Genomic DNA, 21,125 nt, shown 5'->3' with positions numbered 1-21,125 from the left:
ATGGCAAGAACAGCAACACTACCAGCATAAACAGCACAGAGACAAGACTGTGGCTTCATAATGACTCAGTGAAAAAGTCCAGGTAGATTTGAAATCCGAGACCATAAAATGCAGCCAGTTGACAAACTGTCAGTTGAACATCACGTTTTGCTCCATACAGACTCTCTTTAACTGCTTTACACATTAACCTATGTTCTCTTTATAAATGGATGCTGCCCTCACCAGTAGGCTAAGAAGGTAGCAGAAAGCTAACCAGCTAACAGGCTAGCGCTACAATAATGAAAGACAGACTTCAAGTTTAAGCTTTTAAATAAAGCATTGCTTACGAATTGAGACAAACAAAGTAAAGACTGTTGCTTACATGATTGTTACAAACTTAAAACGTTCTTATTTAAACTAGAACTGACATAAAACATCCCATATCGCGTCGAGCTAGCCCCGCTAGCTTAATGCTAACAGAGCTAGCTACCATTGTGAACATGTGAGGAGCATTATTGTAGCGCTGGCTTAAAAACAGATTTCTCTATTACACGTTGCTGTGAAAAGAGAATATTATATGGTTCTCTGTCTGTATCTGACTCTCAGTGTAAACACAATTCAACAGTTATGATGAAATGTCTTTATTAGCGTAATTAGCATAGTAATTAGCATAGCTGTAAACAGGATCCTCTGACTGAAGCGTTTCTCTCACGTTTTCAGTTCTCAGATCGATTAAGCTGCAATCAGCACACAAATATTCGAGAATCCCAACAATAAAGATTAATGACATTTTTATTTATTTTCACATGTCTATCATGTCAACTATTCAATGTATTGTCTGTTCATGCTTGACCATAAGTCACTCAAAGCATCGTGGGGCACTGGAATAAGGTGGATAACAATCATATATTTCTCTAGTGGTGTATAATACATCTATATATAATAAGCTATAATAATTTCTTTTCTGTATAATATTCCTCTAGTGCTGTCTTATAGTAGTATAATACTTGTGTCTTGTAAATTAGAGTAATTGTTTTTTTTAATAATAATAATAATTATTATTATTATTATTATTACAATTGTTATTGTTATTGTTTGTTGATATATTATTGACATTTTTGTTAGTCTCTTTTTTCGTTTTTTTCCCCAAGCTTATGTTTCACAATGCTAGAACGCTGAAGCCCCGCCCCCTCGCGCGTATGTATAAACTAATAGCCAACAGGAGGGGCGGGGCATAGAACTCGTGAGTGTGAACTACTAGCCAATCCCAGCGCAGCAGGGGCGGGGCCTGTGTGAATAGGGGTGCGAAAACAAGAACAGCGCACCAGAGTTGGGCAGTGATGCTTCTCCTGATCAGAGCAGCTGCTCTGTAGAGCTGGATGGAGAGTGAACTCAGTCACACAGCTTTAGCTTTAGAATCTCAGACAGCTTTAAGGTGTTCAGCACTTTTAACACCTCCTGGACATCTGAAAGGCCTGGCCGAGTAAGGAGGATGAAGAGAGACGTAGTGAAGCTGAAGAGGAGGAGCAGAGAGATCCTGCTGAGTGTTCTGGGAGTAGTGATAGTGATCTACTGCGCTGTCCACCTGGTCTTCTTCATCGCCAAACCTTCTCAGGATCTGAAGCCCTCACGGGTTCGACGGGAAGTGGGTATGAATACTTTTAAATGGACTTAAAGCGACTTTGAGGGTCTGGTCCACTGATAAACTTGTAAAGGCTCAGTGGTGGGCTGATTAAATATAATCAGTAATTATGATTATATTATAAGTATTCTTGGCTTATACTGGAAAGCATACAGAAAAGTTTAAGTATATTTGGTCTGTACTTGTACTCATATATGGTTGTGGCCTGTACTTGTAATTGTACTTCATGAAATATACTTTCATGAAGAAAAAGTAGACTGGTATTACGTAACTAGTAAACTAACACTATATATAGTTTACTTGTGGTACACTTCAAAATATATTTTAATAAACTAAAAAGTGCACTAGAAGTACACTCTAAAAAAAGATGGTTCCTCAAGGGTTGTTTCATCACGAAAATGGTTCCATAAAGAACCATGAACACTCAAAGAACCATCTGCATGATTAAAGGGTTCTTTGCATCATGAAAGAGTTCTTCAGATTAAAGTAGAATGTACTGTAAATGGTTCTATATAGAACCTTTTTGAAAAAGGCTCTCTATAGCACCAAATTGTGAGCAATGCCAAGCTTGTAACAATAAAAGAACCCTTTTTGGTGCCTTTTCGAAAAGGTTCTATATAGAATAAAATACAACACATTCTGAAACCAATCTGAAGAACCATTTCACCATGCAAAGAACCCTTTAATCATGGTTCTATATAGAACTGTTTTCCTTACTAAAGAACCCCTGAAAAAGATTTTTTAAGCATGGTTATAACTAGTATCCACTTATAGTGTAGTACACAGTACACTTGCAGTACTTAGACGCAGTTGTGTATTTTACTACTCTTACACCTAAAGTGTACTTAAAATGACACTTTTATAGACTAAAAATTTGGGCCAGTTTAGTCCCAAGAAGTATTGAAATAGTACACTTACAAGTTTACTATTAGGACATGGATATTAGTATACTTAATACATTAAGTATACTTGGGAAATATACTTGAACTTCACAGTTTACTAAGTTTATTTAATAAAATGAGCTATAGTGTATAGTGTCTTTTATAAGAGCAGGCCCGGGCAGAATGGATTTGAATGGTTCTATCAGTCTAACAGCCGCTAAACTCCAAACACAAACCGTTTATTCTGTGTTTGTCCGCAGAGAATGAGACTGAATGCGTCTCTCCGCAGAGCTCAGAGTTTCCCCAGGGCTTCTTCACACTACAGGAGAGGAGGGACGGGGGCATTATCATATACTTTATCATCGTTTTTTATATGTTTCTGGCAGTCTCTATCGTTTGTGATGATTATTTCTTGCCTTCTCTGGAGGTCATCAGTGACCGTAAGTTACTAATGTTGTTGTTGGTGATGTTTTCTGGTTGTTATTTTGTGTTTATGACTTGTTGATATTATTAGGCTTTTATCAGTAACACTACACACACTCAAAAAGGGTGTTTTTTTAAGGGTTCTTTATAAAAGCGATGGCTCTGTATTAAACTATAACTACATGCATGCTTACATTGTTCTTTGCATGGTGAAATGGTTCTTCAGACTGATAGAAAGCAGAACCTTTTTGTAAATGGTTCTATCTAGTGCCAAAAAGGGTTCTACTGTTGTTTTGAAGTCAAGCTTGTAATAATAGTAGAACCCTTTTTGGTGCTAGATAGAACCATTTTCAAAAAGGTTATGTTCTCCATCAGTCTGAAGAACCATTTTACCATGCAATAAACCATTTAAGCATGAAATGAACACTTGAATAACCATCTTAACGTGTGTGCTATTACTACTACAAGTAAATGCAATAATAACATTAGTAATAATGATTGCGCTGGCACTAGTGTAATTATTATTATTATTATTATATAAGTAGCCCGTGTGTCTTTGAAGTTGTGCGCGTGATGGATTTGTTTGTGTCATCAGGTCTCGGGCTCTCTCAGGACGTTGCCGGGGCAACCTTCATGGCGGCCGGAAGTTCGGCCCCTGAGCTGGTCACTGCTTTTCTAGGTAAAACAGTTCAACGTTGAAAAATTACCTCCCAAAAACCAACTTAGAGAGTTAAAAAAGTCAGAGGTCCAAAAGTACAGTGTACTCATAGTCCATCCAGCACCTATCAGCACAGTTTGTTCGGCTCTGTTCTTCGTTTTTTGGATCCTTTTGGTCTAAAATAAAACACAAAAGCCCCAGAGTGACCAACAGTAAAGCAGGACAGGAGCTATAAAATTAAACTCAGAAAACAGCATTAGGAGCAAAATCTTCTGTCCATACTCTACTTTCCTTTTGTCTGTATTTGTCCACGTTCTCTGAAAGCTTACGATTATGGACAAAATGGAGCAGTACACACCGGAAGCCGTGGGGGGGGGGCAGTGTAGCCAATAGTTCAATAGTTTCTCTTTGGTAATAAAAGTGTAAAGAATTCTCCGTCCACTCGTCACAAGGAATTTAAAGGCCTCACAGACACCACAGCCTATGGCGCTGTCTCTTTCATCTGTTTTGTAGTTGGTACATTATTACGACCTCCTCCATGTTTGTTGTCAGAAACTTTTCACTCAGGACTGCCCTCTAGTGGATGTACTGCTTAACATCCATACCAATGTAAAGGACACATGGAATTATATGGGCAGTGACGGTTACATTGTTTAAAACAGACAAGTTCTTTTCATACATAAATGGAGTACAAGTGAGCCTTTACTCTGTTTAAGTAACTCTATCATGGTGGCCAATTTTCACCTCAGAGCGAAGAAAGCTAATTGCTAAGACTTTCACACTGAGACACTCATTGTGAAATGGAAATAGTGTTGTGTCTTTATGCAGTTTTGTTCGTGCAGAATTACAGCATTTTTAGTGCTACTTAAATATTGTTTTCAGATGTGAATTTTTTTTTGTAGTAATAAAATTTAAATGCCCTACTAAGACGTGAGCTTACGATTTTTTAATTTCCTCACAGCGATTGGCAAAGACAGAGAAAGAAACTTATAGGAAAGTCTGTTCACTCTGCGGTCATCTTTGCAATTTCAGCAGGCAATTACTTCAGAGACGTTATAAAGGAGGAGGAGACTCTCACTGGTTGAAATATGAGTGGGAAAGCTTGTAACACTCAACATGGCATCTTTTTTGCTGAGAAAGTTCCCCCTTCAATAAAAAGAGCCAATGAGCTTGCTGGTTACACCATGACACACAGTAGCCAGGACAACCCAAATTATCATTTTGTCCGAACGCTACAAACTACTTCTGAGGTTTTTGTCAGATTTCATCAGTGTTTTCAAATTTGTTTTGGAAACAGTAATTTGACCTCCAGTTCTGAGAATTTGGTCTTTCCCTATTCAGAAAGAGAGGAATCTGGTCTTGTATGGCTGGGAATAACTGCCCAGAGGTGTTGCCAAGATGGCCACCAACTGAACAGACTTTCCTGTAAGGACTTATAAAGTTTTTGGGTTGCTACTGCACTTATGTAGATCTCCACAGTGAGGGGGGCTTTCCCCACTTGGAGCTTCACCAGCAAGCTGATTGGCTTTTTTTCTTGAAGGGTGGGACTTTCTCCGTAAACAGATGCCATGTTGAGTGTTACGAGCTTTCCCATTCATATTTCAAACAATGACTGTCTCCTTATTTATAACGTTGCTGGCTATACTCATCAATGTTGAATAGAAGTAAATGTATCATCATTTGAAATACTAAGGAAAGTAATCATAAATGTATTAAATGGGATGTAAGGTGTTTTTATCCACTTCTAAACATCATTAAAGAAATAAATTGTTTAGATAATGCTAATGACACTAGAAACAAACCCACTGATTACCATTATGCAGAAGACATGCCATTTCTGGCTATCCTACAAGATTTTAGTTTTGTATGAAGCATCTGAAAGGATTTAAGTGACCCTGTTTCCCCAAATATAGTCAATCAGACTATGTGAGGCTAATGTAGCTAACAAATAATGGAAGCTAATTAGCATTTGCCAATCAGCATGGTGCTAACTACATGTTTCAATCATGACACACTCACCTCAAAGCGTGTGGAGGTGTTCAGCATCTCTAATAAACTTGATTATGTAATTTCTGACACTACACGATTTACCGTTATCTATAAACATTGACAAAATTAGCATTAGCATAGCTAATGACAACTATAGCAGAAGTGCTACATTTTTTTAGCTATTAGATAGCACCAAATGAGCAGCGTGTCCTCTACAGGAGGTGTGCTTGGACAGGTAAAAGCTCACCTGTGCTTCCTCCTCAGGTGTGTTTGTGACGAAGGGAGATATCGGTGTGAGTACGATCGTGGGCTCGGCCGTGTACAACCTGCTGGGCATCTGCGCTGCCTGCGGAATATTAACCTCAGTGGTATGTAACTGTGGCTTTCTGAGAAAGATTATACATGAACTCACGAACACAAACGCCAAACAATTAGAACCGCTGTGTTACTGGATCAAAGAGACTCTTTCTGGAATGTATTTGAGTACAGTACAGTACTGTGCAGTCTTAGATCAGCCGAGAAAATATTTAAAACTATTCGTCTGAGCAGAAAGTGGGTTAGCGCCTGTGATAACAATTAATAACATTAGCATAAATACAGATGAATATTATACTATCATGTCAAAATCTTGTAGCTCCATTATGTTTGTAATTTTTAAACACACCAGCTGCTCTATTGCATGAATGTTTTATAATGAATGCAGCAGCAGAAATGGGAAATAATTATTTACATTAAATTCTCATCACATTGAATGATTTTTTCTTCTCCCATAAAGTTAGAGATTCTGAGATACAGCAGTGATCAATACAGTTAAAAGTAAGCAGAATTATTGATCTTTGTTTAGAGCTCTTACGTAACATTGACCTCACAGTTTCAAATGGTTTAAATGCTACAATACTGACATTGTGGACTGTGATGTACTTAATCCTAAACTAGGCATCACTAAAACTGAACTTAATGAAGTTCTGATTAAACTGGTATAAATGAATAAAAGATTGATTAAACTGATTTAACTTAATAAAGGATTGATTAAACCGTTTTATCTTAATGAAGGATTAATCAAATTGATTTAACTTAATGAAGGATTGATTACACTAATTGAACTTAACGAAGCGTTAATTAAACTTATTGAACTGATTGAACACAATGAAGGATTGATTACTCTGATTTAACTTAAAGAACCATTGATTCCTTAATTTAACCTGAATTGATTAAACTTACTGAGCTGAAGGATTGATTACTCTTATTTAACTTAACAAAAGATTGATTACTCTAATTAAAGAAACTTTAATTAGTCTTCAATTACTCTTATTTAATTTCAATGAAGATTGATTAAACTGACTGAACTTACTGAAGAATTGATTAAACAGATTGAACTTAATGAAGGGTTGATCAAACTGTTTGGTTGTAATGAATGACTGATTACTCTTATTTAACTTAAAGACACAGCTTAAGCATAAAGAAAGATTGATTACCCTAATTTAAATTAAAGTAGGATTGATTAAACTAATGGTTAATGAAGGTTAATGAAGGATCTTCTCTGCTGTGAACATGAAATATATTTTCATGTATATTGTCAGTATACAGTGAATCTTGTAATATATTTTCAATATTTGTCTCGTTTAAACAGGAACTTGAATGATTTTCTTGTGTTGTTCTGTGTTCAGGTGAGTCGTCTGACCTGTTGGCCGTTGTTCAGGGACTGCATGGCGTATGCAATTAGTGTAGCTGCTGTAATCGCCATCATCTCCGATAATCAGGTGTACTGGTGAGTGTGATACAGTTTAGGGTGCTTCATCTCACATTTAACACCATTTGAGTTGAGTGTGTGCTGATGTTTGCATGCAGTTAGCACCGTGCTAATCGGTGTGGCATAAGCCTCCATTACTTGTTAGCTACATGAGCCAATAGGATAGGATATCGGACAGGATATGAGATCTGTGTTGCCAAAGCTACAAGATATTACTCATATATCACATACAATGATATTCATGTATCATTTATTCACAGAAATGAAGAAAAGAAGTTTATAAGGATAAATAATTAAAAGAAAGCCATAAAGTTTGAAGTATTAATACTATAGTACATATAAGCATAAAAGGAATATGAACATGAATGAAACAAAAAAGTAAACAATAAGGTAAACATGAAAAATTAAGGTAAACATCTGAATATCAGGAATCAGAAATGCTGATTAGGTAACTGAAGATTTGTTCTGCTAAATCTATTGTTTCTACATTTTCCTCCAGTAATATCTTCATTTTTTCAGTATTGGTCATTTTGGGGAAGGTGGGGATTTTGTTAGTAAATCTTGGCAGAAAAGAGTCTCTGATGGTTTTGTATTTTGATTATGAAGGAACAAAATGTCTCTCTTGTCCGTCTCCTGTCCAGGTACTATAAGTAAGGTCTGTAATGTCCAGTAAGACTGCTGAGTCATGTTTTGGAGATGGTGTACAGTGTTGTTACTGTAGCTGTGCGTTCTGGAGTTCATGGTTGATCTTTACAGTTATGGTAAATTACTGAAGGGGGGCACTAACAGAGGGATGAATAGAGGCATGAACTACATTAACAACATTAGCTTCCTTTTAGACGCCTGGTAATAGTTGAAGTTATGCTGTTAGAAAAATAGATTACAGATTCAATGAAGCTCATTGTTTATCTGCTTCACCCAATCACAATGGTGTTCTTAACTTACTAGAGCTGCAGCACTGCTCTGCCTCCGGGTGGCGCTGTAGAGACTGGTTCGCCCAGTTGGCCTTTCATAGTCTAGAAACTATAACTCTGCCTGGATTCCTCTGAAAAACTTTACAATGTGCTGCTGCATATCTGTAAATCTGAAAACTCACCCAGTTTCCCAAGAGTTTGGTGTAAAGAGTGACTGGGCTACACTGGAGTAGCCAGACAATTAGCATTATGCTAACTGCAGGCCTAAATCATCACACAGTCATCTCAAAGTGTGTGGAGATGTTTAGTATCTCTAATAGTCTTGATTATGTGTTTTCTGACACTATATGACTCACTGTTATCTATATAAAATAATTTTTATTTTATAGTTAACAGGTCTTGCTAGCACTAGCCTCCAGAGGTGGGTAGAGCAGCCCAAACCCATACTCAAGTAAAAGTATTGATACGTGGATAAAATATTGACTGCAGTAAAAGTAAAAGTACCTCCCCAAAAAAACACAGTATTTCAGTACTGAGTAACACAACTGCAGTGGAACGTCTTAGAACATCCAGCATCTCTCAGCACAGGAACTTAAGACTATACAGTTCTGTTCTACTTGTTTTGGGATTATATTGGTCTAAAAGAATGAATTAGTAACTAAATTTGAACAGCTAAAATGCAACTGTAGTGTAAAGTGTAAAGTAGATTGTTTTACTCACTAACATACTTGAGTAGAAGTGATAGTATTATGATTTGAAAATGCTCAGCAGAGCACAAATCCATCAATATTTTAATATTGTACTAATAAGTACATGTACTTGAGTAAATGTAAGTAGTTAGTTACTACTCTCCTCTGCTAGCTTTCAAACCCTAAGCCCCAGTTAGCATAAAGCTAAAGGCTCTATGCTAAAGCTAAAGGCTCTATGAAATTCATTCACATTAACACCTAAATGAGGAAATTTGTGTGTGTGTGTGTGTGTGTGTGTGTGTGTGTGTGTCAGGTATGATGCGGCGTGTCTGCTGCTGGTGTACGGCGTGTACATCGTGGTGCTGTGTTTTGACCTGCGGATCAGTGAGTACATGATGCGGCGCTTCAGTCCGTGCTGTGTCTGTTTGAGTAAGAGTGTGGATGAGCGCCCTGAACAGCAGCCCCTGATTGGGTGGAATAATGACACCAGTCTGAGGGTCCCAAGCCGCTCTCGGACTGACAGCGGGATTTTCCAGGATGATTCGGGATATTCGCACCTGTCCCTCAGCCTGCACGGCCTCAACGAAATCCCAGAAGGTATGACAATATAAAGTCAGCAGTATGAATATCTGACCTCATAATGATCCGATTCAGTAATGACTCTTCATGATGATTCAGTAAATCAGGAAATCCGTCATGACCATCGAAATCAATTCAGTTAAATTACTGCCTCCTACATTAGCACTGTAGCTTATTACTTTGGATTAATCTGTCTGTCTGTCTGTCTATCTGTCTGCCTGTCTGTCTGAATGTCTATCTATCTATCTATCTATCTATCTATCTATCTGTCTGTCTGTGTATTTGTTTATCTGTCTATCTGTCTGTTCTAGAGCGGAAGAGTGTATTCAGTATGCCGGAGAATGACCTGAAGCGGATCCTGTGGGTTCTGTCTCTGCCTGTGATCGTGCTGCTATATCTGACCATTCCGGACTGCAGGAGGCGCTACTGGAGGAAATGCTACATGCTAACCTTCTTCATGTCGGCAGTGTGGATATCCGCCTTCACGTACATTCTCGTCTGGATGGTCACTGTAATCGGTGAGTCCTGCTTCTTTAAAGCAAACAGCCTTGATTGTGCTGTTTATGATTACGTGAAGCCACTGTGGGGTCCCACACGCATACATTCAATCATTCTATTTATTTTATTGCCTTATTCATGATCAAAATTAATGAAGAATTACTTCTTTTCCATTCTTTCATTTTTATGATTGTGGATAGGATGTAAGTTGCTGCCCAACCCAGCTTTAGTCCATCTTTATAGATAACAATTAGTCATACAGTGTCAGAAACCACATAATCAAGTCTATTAGAGATACTGAACACCCCCACACAGTTTAAGGCGACTATGTGATGATTTAAGCATCAGCCTGAGAATCCGTTAATAATCTGAATGTGAAATTAATTTTCCTGAGTCTGGTATAATTTTAAAGAATTTAAAAACACAAGCGCTCCAGCTGAAAACTCAATAACTCACTGCTGCTCGTCTCACTCTGACTGGACTCATGTGATGCTGGTTGTCATGGTAACATCTACTAACTAAGTGGTTCTCTACACATGCATATAATTTTGGATCTGATTATTGTACTGTGCACGTAAACAGAGATTTTCATTAGACTGTTGAGTAGAGTGAGATATAAACATCTCAGTCTGAATCTGTAATTTGAATGAATTCAATCAGATTAGAGAATTGCATGTAAATACAGACAGCAGTGCAAACTGTTAACGCTAACAAGTTTCCATTACTTGTTAGCTACATAAGCCCCGAAGCTCCAGTGCTAAAACAAAAGAAGCGAACTTCAGAGACCAAACACGTCTCTGCTGATCGACATTTAACGTAAATTGTGTTTAACTGATTTAGTGGCAATTTATCTATTAGCGACATTTCTTCAAACTTAGGAACAAATTCACAGTGCATCCAATGATAAAGGCAGCATGGAGCTTCTTTTATGCAGTGATAGGAAACACAGGGGCTCACAGAAAGCGTCAGTTCCACATGCTGATCCATTTTACTGACCAACAGGGACATACATGCTCACCAACTACTGCAGAGACCGATTTTAGTCAGTTAGTGGTGATAAAGACAAACTCTAGCACTGGGGGGGTGCATTTAGCATTTTTCCCCTGCTCAGTAAACAGTTATTTCAGAAACAGTGCTGTGGTTCTCATGGACTTCAGTTTGATGCCCTTAATTTGGTCATTGACCCCCTGCAGAGGGTTACATAACAAAACCAGAATTATGCGGCTAGCTTGAGTCCTAAGCTGCCTTGCTAGCCGCCAAATCCACTTTCAAACACTGCGGCTGACAAAGACAAGTCAAGACAAAGGACAGAATCCAAGAAATATTAGCCTGCCATCACCATTCAGCCAAATTATTACTATTGCTGCTGCTTCTTACTGCATTTCTTGCTGTTTTCAGATCTAAGCTGTTAGCCTGGGAGGTCGCCAGGCATTTAAAGACTTTAATCGTGCACATTAATCCAAAAGTTGATTTGTAGTTCCACAGCAGGCCTATTGTGTGCGTGAGTATACTATAAATTTTGTAACATTGGACATATAACAGACCATTAAGTGCAGTTAAAAGCTTATTAGATGATATCAGGAGGTGCTGGGAGGTTTCTGAGAAGCACACAGCTACATCACATGCTCTTTTACTCCATTCCTGAGATGCCAGCGCCGTATCCTGAGGGATTGGGGGAGTCTGGAGGCTGGGGATTATGGGCCGCCGGACCCGGGAGACCATGTGATTCACTCGGGAGGATAATAGGATTATTATCCGGGGAAAGAGCGTGCAAACTCACATGAGCGAGGGCCGTGTGGAACGGAGCAAAGCGTTGGGCAGGTAGCGAGGAGGAGCGAAGCCTCGGGGCAGTGAGCGTGAGGGTGAGCATGGCCTGCAGGCAGGATTCTCCACGAGTCTTCCATCGCTAAGGCCACATGGGGGTCTGCTGGCTCAGGCTGAAATCAAACAATGTTCTACACTCGCAGTTCTCATAATTTGCTTTTCAGTGTAAGCCCCCTTTTATGGATAGTAAGTGCTACAGAGTCACTTTCACAGTCTGGTCACAGCATTAATAAAGGCATAAAATCTCCTTTAGAACAATCAGAAGTGATTGAGAACATGATGTTCAAGGGAACCCTGACCGTTAAGACATATAGGCCTCAATATTGTTTACATGTCCAATACCATTCAAATGGCTATATTGTATAAACTAAGCAAAATACTTTATTTATTATTAAAAATAGACAAAATGCTTTTATTACACGCTTAGAAAAAATGGTTCTTTAAGGGGTTCTTTAGTAAAGAAAATGGTCCTGTATGGAACTATGTACACTCAAAGAACCCTTTGCATGATTAAAGTGTTCTTTGCATCATGAAAGGGTTCTTCAGATTGATGGAGAAAGGAATGCAAAGTAGAAGCATCTTCACCAGCGCTCTCAGACTTTTAGAGCCCACTGTGTACAGGTGCAAAGCCATGTAATGCTTTAAAATCAAAGACACCTTAAATTTGAACCGGGAGTCAGTGTAGAGATGCGTGATCTCTTGTCTTTGTAGACAGTCTGTGGCATTTTGAACTAGTTGTAAACAAGCCAAGAGACTTGACATTACAGAACTCATCAAATGAGCACGGTATGTCAGTTAATTGTGATTGCTTGGCATTTCATTTTAATAATGTTTAATAATATCTACCATTTTAATAGCAAGTACTATTTATTTTCAGATACGGCTGAGGGATATTTACCCCTTTAGGAGCTCTCAATTTGTTCATATTTTCTTAAACTTTCCTTTAAAGGCTCTTCATATAACATGATCCTCAGATGATTCATATCAAAATGCTCCGTTATCTTCATCACTACTTTCCAAAACTGCTGCAGCAACTTCAGCAGCTGTAAACTCTCTGCACAACATTTCACATGTGTCTCCGATGTGGACTTAATGAAGAACGAAGGGTTTCCGGTGTGATGGTCAGTCCTTAGTGATTTCCTGAGTGTCCATTGGTCAGTTTCACACAGAATGTGGACGGACACACAAATCCACCAGTTCCACACGGTGATAGGCAGATGACGTGTATCTCAGCCCCTCTTCATAGCCTCATAACTCTGGATGTGAGTCACGTTTGATCTCATGATAAGATGGAATGGAAAGGACGACTCTACAGATTCAGGAAATGTTTGAACTGGATTTCTGTGCTGCATCATCACAAAGATACACAAACACATGCAGAAACAGAGAATGTGGTGAGTGGGTGAGTTTGTGGACCCCAGAGAGTTAATAAACTTACAAAATCAGTAGAAATAGAGACACAACTTCTGAGATTTTTCTGCTGCCCCCAGTTTGAGAACCGCTGCTCTGTGCTAAGACCTGTTTGCTTCTTTATTTTTGCTGCGAGGCTAATGTGGGGGGGTGGGGTCTGGAACAGTTTCCAATTTGGAAGCCCCTCAGATTTCTTATTGTTACAAAATAATGTTCACTGATGTTAATAAAAGTATAATAAAATGTAAGGTCATCATGGGCAGAAAGCACTGAGCTCTTACATCCCTGTGATGTTTTCCCACGTTAATTAATTAAAAGAGACCTTACAAAGCTCCCCTCAGATCATCACAAACTTTTAGGTGGATGCTATCACCATGGAAACGTTTGCATGGCAAAAAAGGCAAAAATGTACACAACAATGAGTGGACTTTATTTAAAAAATCAACAAAAAAATCAATAAAAAAACTTAAGTTCCTTATTAGTTTTATGCTTCAATAACTTTACAATTGAGTTGGAGGTACTTTGTTTAGAAAAACCAGAATAGACCAGCTTGGCTGGTCACCACAAAAGCATATGTTGGGTTTTGGATGCTGGTATGCTGGTCAACCAGCATGACTATACTGGGTGACTAGCTAAACCAGCACCAGACCAGCATAAGCTTGTGGACTTGTTCATTATCTCTAATAGACTTGATTATGTGGTTTTTGACACTGTATGACTCCCTGTCATCTAAGACATGGACCAGAGTACTTTAGCTAATAGCAGTAGCAGAGAGGAGGCTGTTTCTTGCTTTAAGTGTTATAATCAGTCACTTAGGGCCTGCAAACCACCAGGGAGCGCCAGGAATGTACTTTTTAAAATTTGTTCAGTGGAAAAAGTGAAACGAGAGGTCCTGCTCGTCGCTGTCCAGAGAAAAACATATCTCTCCATTTTTTCAGTTTTTATTTTTCTACATTATTTGAGCTCAGCAGCTGTTCTTTACATTGTTTGACAATTTCTTGATGAATAGACCAATAAAAATGCTCTAAAATTGTTTGGAATAAAAGCTTGTTACATTCACTTATACTGAAAGTGAAGAGCGTTTTTGCCCTCCCCTGAAAAGTCACTGTTTTGGAGATACTTGTTTTCTTTGGGCAGCGACATTATTTTCCTTGCATTTTTCTGTGTGTGTGTGTGTGTCTGTGCGTTCAGGAGGGACGCTGAACATTCCCGACACTGTGATGGGTCTCACTCTGCTGGCGGCTGGAACCAGCATCCCTGACACCGTGGCCAGCGTGATGGTGGCACGAGAGGGTAAAGAAACACGTGAAAAAAAATATGAACAAATATGAAAAAATATTTCAAGGACGAAACACTGTGCACTCTTCCTCTGTGTTTATCTATTAGAATAAATACACTCTTAAAAAAGATGGTTCATCAGGGGTACTTTACTAGAAACAGTGGTTCTGGTTCTATATAAAACCATGAACACTCCAAGGACCATTTGCATGCTTAAATTATTCTTTGCATGGTGAAATCGAGTTGTTTATGCTTCTGTGTAGAACCAAAAAGGGTTGTGCTATTGTATACAAGCGTGACATCATAATAGCAATAGCAGAACCCTTTTTGGTGCAGTATAGATCCATATACAAGACATTCTCCATCAATCTAAAGAACTATTTCTTTCTTTGTTCATGGTTCTTTATAGACCCACTGTCTTTACTAAAGAACACTTGAAGAACCATCTTTTATAAGAGTGGAGTAAACATACATGATATAAACTAGATTTGCATTTCTTGAAGGAAGTACAGTGAAAATATAAGATAATATTTCTAAGGAATGAGTCACAGAATTCAATCAAATAGCAGTAACAGAAAGAAAGGAAAACAGGAAGGAAGGAAGGACATAAGGAAAAAAAGAACAAATGAAGGAATGAAGGAAAGAAAACAAAGGAAACGATTAAGGAAGAAATAGAAATGAAAGAAAGAAAGAAAGAAAGAAAATGGAGAAAAATACAGACAATAAAGGGAGAAAGAAAAGGAAATATAATAGAAAGAAAGAAAATGGAGAGAAATAAAGTAAGACAAGGAAAGAAAGTCATAAAGAAAAAGACAGAAAGGAAAGAAACGAAAAGAAAAAAGAAAGAAATGAAAAAAGCCAAAGAAACAAAAAGAAAATAGAGAAAGAAAGTAAAGAAATAAAATAGAAAAAGAAAGAAAATAGAGAAAGAAAGAAAAGAAAGCTGTCCTCTCTTACAGTAAGAAGAGCCTGATTGACAGACTCATTTATGTGCATTTTTCTCACCTCATAGTGTTTCTATATCCTTTAATATCATATTTTTGTAGAAAATCTTTTTCCAGTAAAGAACTCTGTAATGTTTAAAGGCTCTGCAGGGTTTGTTATTATGGTTATTTGATTAATTTTCATAATAACTAGTGTGATTAACAGAGTCCTGATGTTGAGAGATCAAACAGCCTGAAGGTAAAATATGAGTCACGGCTCTGGTTTTTGAATGATCTGGTTTTCTCGCGCAGGTAAAGGAGACATGGCCATGTCCAACATCGTGGGCTCCAACGTGTTCGACATGCTGTGTCTGGGTCTGCCCTGGTTCATCAAGACGGCCTTCGTGGACACCACGGCGCCGGTGCTGGTGAACAGCACAGGCATGGTCTTCATCACCTCCACCCTGCTGCTCTCCATCGTCTTCCTCTTCCTGGCCGTCCACATCAACGGCTGGAAGCTGGACTGGAAGCTGGGTGTCGTGTGTCTGCTGTGCTACGTCCTTTTCGCTACGTTATCCATCCTCTACGAGATGGGAATCATCGGGAATAACCCGATACGGGCCTGCGGGGACTAACTGAGCCCAGATCTGTGCACCTGAAGATGACAGTTCCACCAAAAATCTAATTCATATGGTGTTTCACGCTTTACCTCAAGTGTAGTCGATCAGCCAAGTTTTGGCGCTGGAGCTACGAGGCTAACGTAGCTTACAGGTGATTGGAGTGTATTAGCAGAGCCAGGTGGATCGATAAGCATCAATACTACCAATTCTGATGTTTCCTTTATCAGAATCAATCCTCACCTAGGAATACTCACAGCAACAGACTCAGTAATGTCTTCCAGGTTGGTCAGACAGTAGAGGGCGCTCCTGAGCGAGTCCAAAATGAACAGGTTAATATGGAGATTTTTGTCAAACATCATAGTTTGTAAAGGTTTAATCATTTTTGAACAGAAAAATGTACTTGATTACTCAACATGAAAAAGCATGAAATATTTTAACACTGCTGTTATATTTCTGAACATTTTAAAACTCCTGTTAAATAACTTTCTAAGTGTCTAATGTACCTTAATGATATTGGTGAACATGAACGCCAATGAACTGATCAGCTCACCAACAAATCAGCACACAGCAGAAGTAATGCAAACTAATCAGCACTCAGTAGGAATAATGTTAACCAATCAGTACTCAGGAACAGTAATGCTAACCAATCAGCAATCAGTAGCAGGAATGCTAACCAATCAGCACTCAGTAGCAGTAATGCTAACCAGTCAGTGCTCAGTAGCAGTAATATTAGCATCCTACCTCATAAAACCAGTTCAGTGTTGATATTGGTTTAATGTTGATATTTCTATTTATATACACACTGAAAGAAGATTCTATTTAGAACCATGCATTCTATGTAGAACCATCTGCATAATGAAATGGTTCTTTGCATGGTGAAATGGTTTGTTAGATTGATGGAGAATTTGTTGGTTCTATGTAGCACCAAAAAGGATTCTGCTATTATCACAATGTCAAGCTTGTGAAAATAGAACCCTTATTGGTGCTAAATGGAACCACTTTTTTTTAAAGGTTCTATATAGAACCATACACAACAAATTCTCCATCAATCTGAAGAACCATTTCACCATGCATGGCCCTATATAGAACTCATGGGTCTAAATAGTACCATTAAAGAACAGTTGAAGAGCCATCTTTTTTAAGCGTGTGTGTATATATAGCTATTCAGCTCCATTCACCCCCATTCATTGAGGACTCGCTCGCGGGCGCCGTCTGAGGTTTTGCCATCATGTCTTTGGTATAGCTTTGCTAGCACCATGCTAGCATTACCAGTTAGCATAGTGCTAACTGCTTGCTTAAACCATCAAAGCGTGTGAAGTTGTTCCGTAATCTCAGACTTGATTAACTGCTTACTAATAAATGTAGAACAGACTAGAACTAAACTGGCAGCTACAAGCTTCCATTACTTGTTAGCTACATTAGCCTCGTAGCTCCAGCGCTAAAGATAAAGAAGTTAAGTTCATACACCAAACTTGTCTTGGCTGATCGGCTACAATTGGGAAGAGGAGCAAATTAGATTTTTGACTGGATCACTGCTTGAAGGCCTCTGGTCCACACAGAATAACTGACCTCATACCAGCCAAAGCGGCCTTTTATTCTCACGCAAGCCTGTGGACTGACCTCTGACCTCACCTGAACACATTCAGTCCACAGGAACTGACTTCAGACCTGCTAGGAATCTGCAGTCCACTCAGACTAACTGACATCAGTCATGCCTCTGCAGACTCATCATTCATCTGAAAGCCTGCAGGCTATTTCATCTGACCACAACCAGCAGGACTCAAACAAAACAACAGACAGACACGATATGAACATTAATAACGGAACAGCTTCGGTCCTCTGTGGAACGCTGTTACTGCATGTTTTAAACAAATTCTTGTGGAAACTGTAAGACTTTTCAGACTTTTATCATGTCAAATAGTCGTTTACACGTGTGGGTCGATGGCTTCCTTTGGTTTTCTCCAAATGGACGCTTTTATACGCAGAAAAATAAAGTTAAACATACATCATCCTGTACTGACTACACTGCTCCACACATCGGACAGGTGTTTCATGAAGCTGAATTTGAGCCAAAAGCGAACATCATTCAATAAGAATGTGCATTTTATTTAAACATTGTTTAATAACATTTCTGAGAACAGCATAAATTTATCAGCTCCACTGACCATATAGTTTCACTTTGTAGTTCTACAGTTCCAGACTGTAGTCCATCTATGTCACTCTCAGCACTGCAGTGACTGCGAATGGATCAGACAGAGCAGTGTTGCTGGAGCTTTTCATCACCTCAGTGTCGCTGCTGGACCAAGAAACAAAAACATCCAGCCAACAGCGTCCTGTAGGCAGTGTCCTGTGACCACTGATGAAGGACTAGAGGATTTTACATTAATTGTAGACTTTACATCTACAAGGTGGACCAACAAGGTAGGAGTGTCTACTAGAGTGGACAGTGAGTGGACTGGAACTCCATCCTGTGACCTATCCACTCGCACCACCACTTCAGTGTGTGTGTATATTGTGTATATATATATATATATATATATATATATATATATATATATATATATATATATATATATATATTCTGAATCGATTCATTCAACGTCAAAAATCGATTTTCTAAATATTTAATTTGTAACGTAATGTTGACGGAACGCAAAAGGCTGAACTGGAAGTGGGTAAGTGCAGCACCCAGACAGTCTGTGGCGGCACGTAACAAAAACACTACTGGAGGAGCGAGAAATTCAACCGGCTCCCTCTGCATTAAAGCCAGGTTAGATCAGGAGTCACAACACAAATGATAAGAAGAGCCATTTTGTCCTTTCAACGAAGTCAAACCACCTTGGGAGCCACAACATTTTATGTCCAGTATGTCTCAGTATGTGTTAATGTCCTAGTATGGGCTAAAAATATAAACGAGAGCGCAGATTTACTCCGCTCTGCTTTAAGCTTCAGCTATAGCCGCTTTCCTCCCATCTCCGCCAGAAAACTTTTCTTCAAAACTAGAAGAGTTTCTTGTAAAATGTCTCAGCATCCGGCTGTTTTGCGAAGCTGAAGTTGCTTCTCATTCGCCAGCTTCTCGTTCTAATTTTCCTTTTCCACCTTAAATTCTGCCTTAGGCGCCGAATGTAACTGCTGCACCATTTAAGGTGGAACGGGAAAATTCGAAAGAGAAGCGAGTTCATTTTCACAACTTTTTAGAGAAAGACAGTCTCTCAGCAGATTTAACCAACCAAGTCCTCCAAATGTTCGTCTTAATCTGTTTTTTCGTTCGCTACTGGCGAGGCCAGACGTCGGGGCTATGTGACCTGCTGTCCTCGGTCGTTGAGAACCAGGGCTTTCGCGCTATGCTGCACACTTTGGAGCCGAGATTCAGCGTCCAGTCTCGAAAATACCCCCCCACTCTCTACAACGAGACCAAAAGGGTGGCTGCAACGTACTGCGTGGACACCCATTTCCACTGGATCTTATTTCAGGGCAACAGCGCATTTTATCGCAGATGAGTGGCAGCAGTGTCTCTGAATGAGAGCCTTCTAGTTCACTTGCCACATCACTTCCATTTGATTTATTAATAAAAGATATTTTAGATATTTAAAGCAAAGTATTTGTAATGATCCGTAATGCATTTACATTAGGGATCATTACAAATGTATAGAGAAAAAAGATGCATCGATAATCGTTTTATAATCGCATCGCAGCCCTCTGAATCGTAATCGAATCGAATCGTGAGGTGCCTAAAGATTCCCACCCCTAATATATATATATAAAAACGCACACACACACAGTTCCTCTCAGAGGTGGACAGTAATAAAGGACATGAACTTAATTACTGTACTTCAGTAGTTTTTCAAGTATCTGTACTTTTATTACAGTATTTAGTTTTGAAAATAGCCTACTTTTCACTTTCTGCAAGATAATAAGGTACCAACTACATTTCCCATTATATCAGAAAGAATATGATGCACTTTCACAAATAAACCAATCATTGTGCACCTGTTACTAAAGCCCTTAGCAACTGTAACTGGGCCACCGACAAACTTTCAGGATGGAAGAAGATGCCAGACCAGGATTCACTGTCGGAGCAGACAAACAACATAGTTTCTGGCATATTGCAGCCTAATTACTGTACTGTTATAGTAAATTAAATACATACACACTCTTACAAAAGCTGGTTCTTCAAGGGTTCTTTGCATCATTAAAGGGTTCTTGAAACTGATGGACAATGTATTTCATGATGAATAGACCAAAAGAAACGGCCCAAAATTACTTGCAAAAACGTCTGGTTCCATTGACTTACATTAAAAGTATATATAAGGTTTTTCCTCCTCCTGTAAAGTTACCATTTTGAAGATACAAGGTTTTCTTCCGACAACAGTGATATGTATATATATGTAATAAATATATATATATATATATATATATATATATATATATATATATATATATATACACACACACACACACACACACACACACACACACACACATCTGTGTGTATATAAATAACCTTTTTAACATCCATGTGAATGGGCCTCCTGTTAATCAACCTCTACAGACATTCCGGCATGATCAGGAGTCTCAGTATCAGGTAAGGGAGGAGCAGCACGTTAAATGCAGGTTGGAACTAAACTCTGGAAGAAAGTAGGATTAAAGACCAGTGGAGCTCAGTCCTGGTCCTGGAGATCTACCACCCTGGAGAGTTCAGATCCAATACACCTGGCTCTGGTATTAAGACATGCTCCTGAAGGTCTTCTTTACCTGGTGTTAGACCAAGGGTGGAGCTAAACTCTGCAGGGTGGTAGATCTGTAGGAGCAGGACTGGGCTCCCCTGGAGAGTCAACCATATGTTTTGGAACTTTATCAATTTTCACATTCTAGACGTAAAAAAAAAAACAACAACAAAAAAACAAACAAACAAAAAAAGAGGTTTTAGTTTTGCATGATATGGGTCCTTTAAGGCAAAAGTCAGGACTGTCCAGTGGGAGGAAAGGTTGGACAATCTTCATTTTGTAGTCAGCCAGCTGACTGAAAGATGCTGCTGTGAGAGATGCCATCCAGCAGACTATACAGA

General features: G+C 38.8%; 1 protein-coding gene across 1 annotated transcript; it reads left to right on the top strand.

Annotated features, from left to right (window-relative positions):
• Window positions 1-1,312: 1,312 nt before the first annotated feature.
• Window positions 1,313-16,877, top strand: slc24a5 (solute carrier family 24 member 5). Its single transcript, XM_036564538.1, has 9 exons — window positions 1,313-1,628; window positions 2,763-2,942; window positions 3,521-3,604; window positions 5,837-5,940; window positions 7,240-7,340; window positions 9,239-9,522; window positions 9,816-10,022; window positions 14,428-14,529; window positions 15,750-16,877. The coding sequence occupies exons 1-9, from the start codon at window positions 1,472-1,474 to the stop codon at window positions 16,070-16,072; spliced, it is 1,542 nt and encodes a 513-aa protein (XP_036420431.1). The 5' UTR covers window positions 1,313-1,471; the 3' UTR covers window positions 16,073-16,877.
• Window positions 16,878-21,125: the final 4,248 nt, after the last annotated feature.

This window comes from Colossoma macropomum, unplaced genomic scaffold (genome assembly GCF_904425465.1).
Source record: "Colossoma macropomum unplaced genomic scaffold, Colossoma_macropomum, whole genome shotgun sequence".
Classification (NCBI taxonomy): domain Eukaryota; kingdom Metazoa; phylum Chordata; class Actinopteri; order Characiformes; family Serrasalmidae; genus Colossoma; species Colossoma macropomum.
The sequence above is the reverse complement of the archived record's forward strand: the minus strand, read 5'-3'. Positions and strand labels throughout refer to the sequence as shown.